This window comes from Kogia breviceps, chromosome 8 (genome assembly GCF_026419965.1).
Source record: "Kogia breviceps isolate mKogBre1 chromosome 8, mKogBre1 haplotype 1, whole genome shotgun sequence".
Taxonomy (NCBI): domain Eukaryota; kingdom Metazoa; phylum Chordata; class Mammalia; order Artiodactyla; family Physeteridae; genus Kogia; species Kogia breviceps.
Window position 1 is genome coordinate 57,716,162 of NC_081317.1, and position 12,824 is coordinate 57,728,985.

The window sequence follows — 12,824 nt, forward strand, 5'->3', positions numbered from 1 at the left end:
TTTTGAATTTATAGTTCAGAATTTATTGTATAAAATTTATCTGTAAAATCAGATACTCCCATATATGGAGAGACATATACATTTATTTCTGGTGTTATCCCATCAACAGATCGTAAAATTAAGGCAAGAAGACCAAGGTCTGTCCAAGGCAAAGTTTACAAAGGTGCTCCTTCCCCTTAAATTACTAGGATCTGAAAACAGATTTACCACAAACATACACACACAAATCAGACATATAAGTGATGTAAAGTAATACTGTTTTTCTGCAGTGTGAGAAGTGGAAGCTCAATGATGTCACATGAACTAAAAAACTGTATTTGATTTCTATATGGGCAATATCTTAATCACCGTATGGAACAGCAGAGGAAAGTATTTTGAAATGTGCAGGAATTATTCTATGATCCATATAAAAACAATAGCATTTTCTGTGTTACAATAAATTTTCAAGTTGAATTTCATACATGTCATATTATATTACACAGGGCATATTCTTTAATATTCAAAACACAGAATGGTTAATAAAAAGAACTCCAAGGAAAGAAGTAAAGAGAAATTTGGTTAAAGATTAATTTTACTTCACAGAAACAGCTTTCTAAAGATTTATATAAAGCCTATTATATTGTTCCAGTACTATGAGAAATAGTATTGTGCTACACAATACTATAATACAGTAATAGTGCTGTGTTATCTCAGATGGTATAAGTCATTTGGTTGATTTGGCTAATACATAGACAGTACACCAATTTTACTTACCAAGTCCAATAAAAAAAATTCTTAGAAGTTGGGTATATTTGAATCAAATGTCACTGTAAAGTTAAGACAATACAGATTCCATAATACATACTGTTATTCTCTAATGCATCCATAATGAAGAACTCAAAAATGAAAAGTAATACAAAATATGGATTTTGTATTAAAATTCTTTGTCAAGAAGCACCATTCACATCAGAAGTTAATATCACTGGGGAGTTAAACGATTAAGACAAAAACAAATACATATTACAAATATCCTTTTGTTCTTCACTTACCATGATGCAAACTGCAAGGATTTAACCTTTAAGGGTTAAAGAGTTTAATCAATGTCATGTTTGATCTTCTGAAGGCAATAAAGAACAGTCTGCCTAGCGATACCCAACAGAACATCACTTTGTCAAGCCACAAAACACCCAAAAGCTTGTCAAGTAAGTTACCAGAAACCTCTTTGTGGTTAGAACTCAGCTCCTTCCTGCTTGACCTATTATTTGATATTTGACCACTTGGTTGCAAGACACTTGCTCTTTCTAGCTGAAATGTCACTGGGGCATCTTGTCAGCTCCCCGACATCTCGGCCTGACATACAATTTTACTTTTGTGTGCTACAAGGCAGAAAATGCAGGGCAATGGCCTTGTTTTAAATTCTGTCAGCATCAAAGATGGGCGTCACTCTTGGGTCCTACCAACAACACAAACAAAAAAGGAGTCTATTTTGAAGGTCAAAACAGCCATTACCTTGAAGTTTTTCAGCTTATACAAAATATATTACCTGCTGTACTGGTGTGGGAACTGTCCTTAAAAAGTGCCTAAACACACCACAGACATCTTCCCAGCACAACTGCTCTACTTTCTTATCAAATGCAGGCTTGATAAAAGGATGAGTTTTCAGTGCCTGCAGGGACCAGATTCAGCAGTTAACTTGTTCAAATGGGCAAGTGGTATCATGTAGCTTTACAAGGAGCAACCTGACCTTCTCACATTGACCAGGAGTGACATTATTGTGCAGGAGGAGAAGCAGTCACATCATTTTTGTTTTGCACAACCTGCTTAAAGTTTGCAACTAAATGCTTGTCTTCAGTTGAGCTGACAAGAGAGAAGAGAGGGCTCAGTGAACCATGGCAGGGCTGCCATGAAATGACAGGAATCATTGGCATACATTTCAAATAGCTCTCTCAATCCTATTAAAGTATTGCAGTCCTGCTTTAAAATAGACAAGTATGAAACAACTTTGATAGATAGAGACTAAAATGGCTTATTGATTTTTTTTTAAGTCTGAAGGAAATTACCCAAAATGTGTCATTCTTTAACATTTAAAAACATGTTACATAAAAATGAGCAACTGTGATAATAAATAAAACTTAGAGGGAAAAAAAGTTGGTTATTTCATTATTCAAGGAGACATAGATACCTGCACACATCAAGGTATCACACAATTTTTAAAAACCCATGGCCACTTGTGCTGAAACAAAATTCAACTGATAAGAAAATCCCCCTTCAAAACAATTTTAATTGTACTGTTAACTCTTCCTGCATCCTTTTTATTTCATAAAGTCATAATCCAATCTGAGCTGGTCTCTCGGCAGTAGCAGACATCATCACTGGAGAGGAGTGAGATGATGACAGGGGCGCAGGATTTATAAGTGTCTCCTTTAAAAAAGTGTAAGTTGTGTCAGGTTCAGCTTTCAATGGCAAAAAATCCCCAACATCAGTTGTGTCAGCAGGAAGAGCAGCTCTTGAAGGAATGGAGAGATTTGAATGGTCTCGTGATCCTGTCTACGATATAAAAAAGAAAAGAATAATAAACATAGAATTGAAGACTCTTAAACAGACTCTGATACCATAAACAGAGAAGTGGACTAAGAATCACTGTAATATGGAATGGGGTGGAAATTGCCACTTAAATAATCTATATGATAATACATAAATATGAAATTATTTTCCAAGTTGTGATTGAACCTCATTTGTTCTATATCATAAACTTGTTAGGACATCAGGTGTTTGCCTAGACACTAAAACTTGGTATAAAACTTTTATCAAGTTATTGAATCAAAGGGTCACTGCAATCAGGCATTTTTACCTCTGCTTCCATCCGCTAGCAAATTACAGAAACCAATGCTAATAATGTTTTCTCATTATGCTATATGATATATGCTATATAATTGGGAGATTAGACTGCTTAGAAAATGAACTATGGATATTTATGTTTTTTAAGTTATCATCCTGACTTATTTAATTGAACAACATAGCACAAAGAAAAACAATTTAATCCTAGTGCCCTATAGAAAACAGCACACCAACATATAAAATGCCAGTGAGATGAACTTTTTGTCTTTACCTTTAATAGTACTGCCACCACCCTGTTTTAATAAAGACTGTCTCTGTTACAAGTATTTGGATATCATATATCAAAATATGGGAGTGCAACATGAAAACAATTGTCACATATTTTAAAACATTACAGTTACCCAGAAACTACTGGAAATCAAACTTAAGAAACCCACACACTCATTAAGTACTTAAAAACAGAATATTTTGTTGAAGCTATAATTTAAGCCTTAAGTAGTACCAGTAAAGAGTAGTTAACCTTTAACATAAATGAAGTTTTACCAGTAAAGCAGATAGGTGTTATTTTATGGCTTCTATAGATAGTAGGAAAATGTAATCAATTGTATATCAGAGTTTTCCACATTCCCAGCAAATAAATGTTGCTGAGATAAGTCTAGTCATAAGTGTCTCCACTAAAAACCACTTTTTATACTGCAGAGTTTTTTTAAAAAACACACAAACATCTTTTTTCGTAGATTCTCTTACGGTTTTGACAACAAAATAGCGTGAACTCTAAGGATCTGCTTTATTATGTCATGTTACACAAAACCGTTTCTACATGTGAAAACAAGAAGGAAGCTATCTCTGGCTTTAGGAACGTATTAGAAATTCAACTGTTGTATGTGTTACCATTTTTGTGGATTTTTTTAAAACTACAACTGGAGAAAAATCAATGGCTGCATCTAACACCTAGTTCAGCAATTTTCTTTGATCTCCGTTCTTTTGATTTCTTGATACTCCACTGCAAGCCTACAGCTGACGGAAATCATCTCTTGTTCTGCTGGAAGTTAAAAAAAAAAAAAACTCACCTAAAATGACCACTTGAATGGCTTTATTTTGGAACGCGGGCCTCTCACTGTTGTGGCCTCTCCCGTTGCAGAGCACAGGCTCCGGACGCACAGGCTCAGCAGCCATGGCTCATGGGCCTAGCCGCCTCGTTGCATGTGGGATCTTCCCGGACCAGGGCACGAACCTGTGTCCCCTGCATCGGCAGGTGGATTCTCAACCACTGCGCCACCAGGGAAGCCCTTGAATGGCTCTATGAAGGAGAGGATTTAGCTTATCCTTGCAGAAGGAAAAGAACTCCTGAGGTCTTGTGTTGACCCTGATTAGAAGCACTGATGAGGTTTCACTTGCAGAACCTTAATGCTGGGCCTAAGCATATCAGTTCAGAACCAGAACAGAGGCATCTCATTATATCAGAGGCTCGAGGTGTAGATTCCTGCACTTTTCCTGTTGCTAGAACCATCTTTGGTGATTTTTTTTTAGCCGTGTATCTGAATTGGCGGTGTTATTACTTGATTGATTTTGCTGCTGTAGAGACTACAATGCCATCTACTAACTGATTCTGCCAGACTTAGGGGTGAGAGGAATAATGGAAGAGCAGGAGATGGTGGGGCAATCATACTATATATTCTGATAAAAAATATTCTCAGGCAGCCTTCAAAATTTTGTTGTTACATCTTTATAAATACTTCAAGTTCTGGTCTACAAAAACTATATATGAAAAGAGAGGAGTGTGCAGAATCAGACCAAGGAAGGTCACCTACTCTTTGAGAGTATTTTCTTCTTGATGCTTTAGACTAGAGAAAGGCAACTGTGCCAAACTGACCAACCATGCCTGTTTTGCAGTGTTAGATAAATGGATATATATGTTACTCAAATCTATATTCTGTACTTGAAGTTTCCTTTTCTTTCCTTATGAGTCCATCAACCTAACTCGTTACACATCCTTCAGGGAAGGTCTCTAACTGCCCATCTCCCCTTAATATATTCAGTGGATCTTGGAACTCTACAAAGGGGTCCCTCTTTTGCCTTTTCTGATCTTACTTTTTCAAATGTCTATTTTCCACCACGTTGTCTGAAAGCATTTTTAAAAATCTAATATAACATTTTTGACCAAATAACCTTGAAATGGGGTTTTGAGTATTTCTCTAGTATTTCAAGTCAGAGTCTCACTTTTTGCATACTGTCTTCTGACTTTATGTCCTAAACATGGGAAATAACCTTAAAAAAGATTTCTTTCAAGACTTGCACCCCTCAAAAGATAGGCTTTCCATCAAGTAAACAGACTTACTTTTGTGTAAATGAAGACAATTATTTTTCTGTTACTGAGGTCATTTGCTACACTTCATACACTGCTAGAAAATAATCTTTTTCATGAAATAGGATAAAATTTGATTTTAAGTCACTTAATAGCTTAAAAACAAACCAGCAAAAATTCTGGTGAAATCTTGATTTGAAAATAGGATGTTAAAATAACAAGTAAATATGAACTATTTTTCTTGTTACAAATAATATTCAGAAATATATAATAAAACTTTCAATATAACACAGAGAGTAAAAGAAAGTTAAATAACTTTTTATCAGAGACCATTAAAAGTTAATATTCAGGGCTTCCCTCGTGGCACAGTGGTTAAGAATCCACTTGCCAACACAGGAGACATGGGTTTAAGCCCTGGTTCAGGAAGATCCCACATGCCGCGGAGCAACTAAGCCCGTGCGCCACAACTACTGAGCCTGTGCTCCAGAGCCTGCAAGCTACAACTACTGAAGCCCGCTCACCTAGAGCCCGTGCTCTGCAATGAGAAGCCACCGCAATGAGAAGCCCGCGCACCGCAACAAGAGAAAGCCCACGCGCAGCAATGAAGACCCAACACAGCCAAAAGTAAATAAATTTATTTTTTAAAAAGTGAATATTCACCATCTGATGTTATATTTTAAACCTGTGGTCATTTAAGCTACTTTTTAAACTGCTAAGGTGTTCTGGTAGTCTCTCATGTAAATCCAAATTTAAACAATTTTTAAAAAAGAAATTAGTTACCTTAATTAAATAAAAGCTAGGTGTCATGTGAATCTTTACGGAGGCACTTTTATTTTATTTTTTTAAATTTTATTTATTTATTTATTTATTTTTGGCTGTGTTGGGTCTTCGTTTCTGTGCAAGGGCTTTCTCTAGTTGCGGTGAGCGGGGGCCACTCTTCATCGCGGTGAGCGGGGGGCCACTCTTCATCGCAGTGCGCGGGCCTCTTACTGTTGCGGCCTCTCGTTGCGGAGCACAGGGTCCAGATGCGCAGGCTCAGTAATTGTGGCTCACGGGCCCAGCTGCTCCGCGGCATGTAGGATCTTCCCAGACCAGGGCTCGAACCCGCGTCCCCTGCATTGGCGGGCAGATTCTCAACCACTGCGCCACCACGGAAGCCCCGAGGCACTTTTATTTACTCAATAAGCTGTAAATGATTCTATTTGAACTGTTATAGTCCATCAGCTAAATATATATTCACAATACAAAACGTGCCTACTAAATTTCTGCATTTTAGAAATCTTACGAAATACAGTAATTAGACATGTCCATTAACCATTTTTCAAGACTTTAATATCTTCATTTTCTAAGGGTGTATTTTTCAACAACAAAAATAAATAAAGCATTAGTGTAATAATAAGATAATGACTCAATAAACTATAAATCAAAGCCACTTTGCAGACCAAGGCTTCTGAAACAATGACACTAAGCCATTTGTCTCCTTTGTAGCATTTATGATCAAGTTAAGTCTTCTAGAATCTAGTATTATAAAAAATGAGGAGTGATGTGATTTAGTAAGCCTGAATAGTATTGCAAGGAGATTATGCCAGTCATATAGCATGATGGAAAGAGTATTAGACTAGAGATCAGAAGACTATATTTTTCCCTCCCAGTTCTGCTATAATCTATCTGGGTCATTTAGGCAAGTGAATTAGTCTTCCTAGTTCTCACTTCCCTTGCTTATAAAATGAGGAGCTAGACTCTTTCCAGTTCTGAAGTTCTACAGGTCTACCATGATTCCAACCCGTGATGACATATAAGGTTCACACCTAACTTTTGTGAATAACTTAACCCAGAAATCAGAGTTCCCGAACATAATTCTTAAGATTTTGAGGGGATATGGATGGGCTGTTCTTAAGGGGAAGGAATACATACTGCACATGGGTCTTAAAAAAAGCCAAATAGATGACAAAATTAGCCACAGTTTAGATGATGTGGCTATATGCAATTAAATTCTGATACATTTTTCATTACTTCGACCTCCATGATGATGTTTTAAGCCCTGTAAATTACTGACTGATTTTAAGTAGAGTGTGCAGCTCTACATAAACTGATGAAGGAATCAAAGCACCCACGAGAGGGCCTTACAATGAGGCTCCCTCGCCATTTCTACTTTAGCTCCTAATATGTTCTTACCACTAAAGTCTTAGTACTCAGAACACAGAATACTTCAAGTTAGTTAACCAAATTTTACCTGTCTGTTTTCCAGTTCTGCTGTGCTGGCCTCATAGGATGCTGCAGTTTATGCAGACAAACCGAGTTGACAATAATTACATATACAGTCTTCTCTTGAGGAATGCTCAGTTATGTACCTGAAATATGTCTGTCTATCTATCTCTCCATCCATCCACACACACATATACATGTACCTGATAAATATATCTACACACATATACTTGCTAATATGCATATATATGTGTGTGTAGATATATATATATACATATACATATATACACCTGCTACCACATCATTAAATATTTATTCCTTATAGTTATCAATTCTAACTTTTAGTTACCAATGCCAAAGCTGTAGAAATATCTATGCATTCCTCTCTCCATAAGTTATTAAATCTTAGTACAGACCAGTTTGGCTCTTTAGCTCAGTGACAACAAGATAGGCTAGGTGGGGATATGTGAGTCAGTCAGCAGAGCAGTGTAAAGGAGTCTGCAGATAGAAGAAAACAACCTGAGAAGTCTGGGTTCCTAGAGATCAAGAAGGAAGGGCAATATGGAGGTAGAAAAAAATCAGAAAAGAGAGGAAGAAGACATTAATTATCAACTTGATTCACACCACAACAATTTAGTCCTCAAGCAGACATTCAGCATTGGTTCAAGAGCCAAAGCTCTTAAGACAGACTGCTTCAGTTTCAGCCTCAACAACATGGTTAATGCGGTAGATTAATTGGATTATGGCTTCGATTCTTCAGGCTTCCTTATAGGCATGCCCTTTGCCATGTGACACTGCAGCTGTGTGCAGCCTGGTTCACAAGCGCTTTACTTCCTTGTCTAGCCTCATCTAGCATTTCCTCACTTGTACTCTGTAATCCGGTTACATGGAACTTGTGAGTCAGGAAATATGATGTTCCATAGTTCACACCTGCCTCCAGTCTGTCCATTGTCTGGGATATACTTCTACCCTATGCGGGGTAAATGCCTTCTCCACCTTTCAGACTCTGTCAAGGTTCCCCTCCTTGTAAGGCCTTTCCAGATCCTTGCCCCACCCTTCCCCAACTACAGTTAGCTGCTATATTCAATCACACGTTGGCATTCCTTCATGAATATTTATTTTTCTATTTTCACTTATTTGTATACTTTAATCTCCCCCGAAAACAAGAGCACCTAGTGTAATGGAATCATGATTTTGTATTGCTAGCACTTAGCAGAGTATCTGGAAATAAGATTTCTAACTGATGAATGAATGAAATCACTCATGTTATTACTTCATGGTTTTGGTTTGATATTTGGTTATTTCAAGTATATACACATTATGTCACAATTAAAAGTAGCACCGTATAGTGCAAAGAATATGGGCTTTGAAACCGAAGAGGCCTCAGGTTCCAAACTTGAGTCTGCCATGTATTCACTATGTGATCTTAGATATGTTACTTAACCTGTGTGAGCCTGCATCCTATCCATAACATAAGAAGAATTCCCTCATGGAGTTGTTATAAGAATTAAATGAAATAATATACACAAAAATGCATAATATACAGTCGCTCCCCTTCACTTCTCTTTCTACTCTTCTCAAGTGATAATAAATTCCTAATTTTTAATTATAGCTAACATGTGTGAACATATATGTCAGGTACTGTGCTAGGTTTAGCTTTATAGGCATTATCTCAATTCTCAAAGTCACTCAATGAGAAGGTATTACTATTGCCCCATTTCACAGTCGAAGAACTAGGGCTCACAAGAGAGGGAAAAACTACTGCACGTTGCACAGACGCTTGGTCAGTGGTGAAAAGGGACATGATTTTTTTTTTTTTTTTTTTTTCCGGTATGCGGGCCTCTCACTGTTGTGGCCTCTCCCATTGCGGAGCACAGGCTCCGGACGCGCAGGCCTAGCGGCCATGGCTCACGGGCCCAGCCGCTCCGCGGCATGTGGTATCTTCCCGGACCAGGGCACGAACCCGCGTCCCCTGCATCGGCAGGCGGATTCTCAACCACTGCGCCACCAGGGAAGCCCGGGACATGATTTTTGATCCATGATTCTTCTCCCCTTATGCTTGGCCACAACCTTATCATGCCACCCAAAGAAGACATGGCCTCAGGCTTATTTATATCCAGAGCTGCTTCATAAAGACAGTAAGGGCTCAACAAATCTCTGTGAAACTGGAAAATAAAAGCACATACGTTGTACTCTAGAAATTAAAAGTAGATGTTTATATTTTTGGTAATATATTTTCTCATAGTCCATTTGAATGTCCATGGTACTGGAGTAAATAAACAGATATTATGACATTTACATAAAATAAAAGTTCTAGCCCTTTCACCAAAGAAGCTTATGTGTTGTTATATTCAGAGGTAAAACTCAGCACTGAAGTTTTAAATTACACTAGAACATTTAAACTTTATTTTAAAATTACTTTAAAGGTGTCTTATGCCTGACAAGATAACAATTCCCATTTTCTTCTCTTAGATGTTTAGATTTCCTGACATGATTGAGGTTGGAAAAAAGAGTCAAAGAATTTTCCCAGATGGCTTTTGTTCTTTCTTTTCCTACTTTCCTTCACACCCCTGTGCTCCCAGTCTGCTCCTTTCCTGACAATTCTGGTATACCTGACAGTAGAGAATGCCAGAAATGGCCAGAAAATGCAAAAGAGACCATTTTCCCCCTGTATCTTAAGAACGTATCTTTTCAAACAAACACAGAGAGAATTTGAAATGTAAATATATCCATATACTCAAGTATATAAAAAAGGGACAAAATTGAATAAATAAAAACTTAAGCACACTATACAGAAAAATGTCATTGCAAAACTGAAATGACAAGCTGATAAAAAATATACACAACACACATGATAGCCATAGAGTGACTTTCTTAATTTACAAAAGGCTCATGCAAATCAAGAAAAAGAAGAACCTAATTAGAAAATAGGCTTGGGACAGTGTATTTATTAATATTGGGTTCAGCTGTAACAGAAAACTCAAAATGTTGGTGGCTTTAATAAGATAGAAGTTTATTTCTCTCTGATATGGCTATATGAAGCTACCAGGAATCCAGACTGCTTCTATCTTGGGCTCCACAGCCTCAGCATGTAGCTTCCACTTCAGGGTCCAAAATGGTTGCTCAAGTTCCAGCCATTATATCTGCATTCTAGCCAGAAGAAAGAAGGATGGAGTAAAGGAGGAGGTATCACTTATATTTGAAAACACTTCCTAAAATCAGAGTATTTCTGTTTACACCCCATTGGCCAGAACTTAGTCATATGGCTAACTTAGTTTCAGGGGAGTCTGAAATATGTAGCTTTCTCCCCCGCTGAATGGCCTGGGTAATAGTCAGAGGTTTTGTTACAAAGAAAAGAGAAAAGAGATCAGGAAACCACTGACAGCCTCCGCCTCAGATATATATTGGCTGTTTGGTGGAGGACGCAGAAACACAACAACCAATAAACATACGAAAAAGAGCTAAACCTTATTCATAATTAAAGAAATGCAACACAAAACATGACAATGAAAGCTTACTTTTCACCTATCAGATAGCCATAAATTTAGATGTCTGATGATACCCACTGCTAAGAGAGGGAAACAGGCACGTTCCTACCACGTAGGCAGGGCTGTATGCTGGTGCAACCTTTGAGGAAGACAAAACTTAAATTTTACCTGCCTTGATCCAGCAATTCTACTGCTAGGCATTTTTTCTATGGCTACACTCACAAAAGCTCACCAAGATGAGCATACAGATGTATTCATTGAAGCATGTTTTTAGAAAAACATTTTATAAATTAAACGAAAGGGTCCATCAACTGAGTGTTATTTAAGTGAAGTATGATACAAACAGGTCATATAACAATTTTCAAAACTGATGTAAATATGTAAGTACTGATGTAGAAATATGTCCAAGTGAAAAAAGAAGGTTCAAGACAGTGTGTGCGCGTGTGTGTGTGTGTGTGTGTCTGTATGTGTAAAGAGAAAGAAACCATTTGCATTAAAAAAAAATAAGTATAGGGAATTCCCTGGCAGTCCAGTGGTTAGGACTATGCGCTTCCACTGCAGGGGGCCTGGGTTCAATCCCTGATGTGAGAACTAAGATTCCATAAGCTGTGTGGAGTGACCAAAAAAAAAACAAAAGGGTATAAACACATACATGCATACACATATCTTTTTTTCTTTCTGGAAAGGGAATCACAAGAAAACTGTTAATTATTTTTAGAAAAAGGGAATAAATTCAAGCATGCATTATGAGGAAAAAGATTTGAAAGCCCCAAATTTTCTTTCCATGTTTTTTATCTTTAAAATTACTGAATCATGAACAAAGGCTATGAACTGGCAGTTCAGAGAGGTCAAAATACAGTTGATTAACAAATAAATGGGAAAAATGGTAACCGCCAATAGTAATCAAAACTGTAAAGGAAAATGAGATGTTTATTGCCAATCAAAATTCGATTTAAAAGATTATGATACTAAATGTTAGCGAAGGCATTATAAAACAGGCATTCATAAATTGCTAGTGATTGTATAAATTGATAGAACCATTTGGACTATAACTTGGCAACTCTCTTTAAACAGTTAATACCATTTGACCCAACAATTCCATTTATGATTAGTTTACTAATATTAATAACAGACAAAAATTGGAAATAATCCCATATTCAACAACAGAAGTACATTTAAGTAAGCTATAGCCACTTGATGGAGTATTACATAGCTGTAAAATTTATAGTTATAAACGGTTGGATAACATGGACAAATGCTTAAGCTTGACCAGAGGTCAGAAGCCTTTTTCTGTAAAGGATCAGATAAATATTTTATGCTTTGCAAGCCATATGTTCTCTGTTGCAAGTACTAAACTCTGCTGTTGTAGCCCCAAAGCAACTATAGACAATATATGTAAATGAATTAGTCTGGCCATGTTCCAATAAAAGTGCATTTATGAATGCTGAAATTTGAATTTAACATATTTTTCACAGCGTGAGATTTTAATCTTCTTTTGATTCATTTTTCAAACATTTAAAAATGTAAAAACCGTTCTTAGTTCTCAGGCTATACAAAAACAGGTGGCAAGTAGATTTGGTCCACAGGCTGTGCTTTGCCCACCCCTGAGCAAGACTATATGAGTGAAAAGGAGATGTGCAAAATTACATATGATACTTTTGTGAGGTACTGACGTTGTAGGATTTTTTTTCCCTAAACTTCTGCATTTTCCAATTATCTACAACAAGCATGCCTTACTTTTGTAACTAAAAACCCTTCATTAAAAAAAGACTAATTTTGTATATACTGAAACCCATATTTTATTATAGTTAGGACTCTGCACTGTGTGGTCAAAATGAAATGTAATTGGTTTGTTAAAGGTGTCAGAGGGGAGGTTTTGAACCAAGTGTTTTGTAAGTTTTGAAAATCGGATTTTAATTTAGCTGAGAACACTTTGTTATTTCAACATTTTCAGTTATCTAACTCATATCCACAATCTGACATTAAGTCTACACATACACAAATAATTT

At 36.8% G+C, this 12,824-nt stretch overlaps 1 protein-coding gene across 11 annotated transcripts in view; it reads right to left on the reverse strand.

Annotated features, from left to right (window-relative positions):
- Positions 1-556: 556 nt before the first annotated feature.
- CCDC171 (coiled-coil domain containing 171) overlaps positions 557-12,824 on the reverse strand; it is a 345,966-nt gene continuing 333,698 nt past the window's right edge. For 8 of the 11 annotated variants that reach the window (XM_067041472.1, XM_067041468.1, XM_067041470.1 and 5 more), the window contains one exon: positions 778-2,526. In XM_067041472.1, the coding sequence (XP_066897573.1) occupies positions 2,305-2,526 (222 nt within the window). In that variant the 3' untranslated portion in view covers positions 778-2,304. Of the gene's footprint in view, positions 2,527-12,824 lie in introns of all 11 variants that reach the window. The other 3 variants (XM_067041469.1, XM_067041471.1, XM_067041467.1) reach the window with 2 other exon arrangements.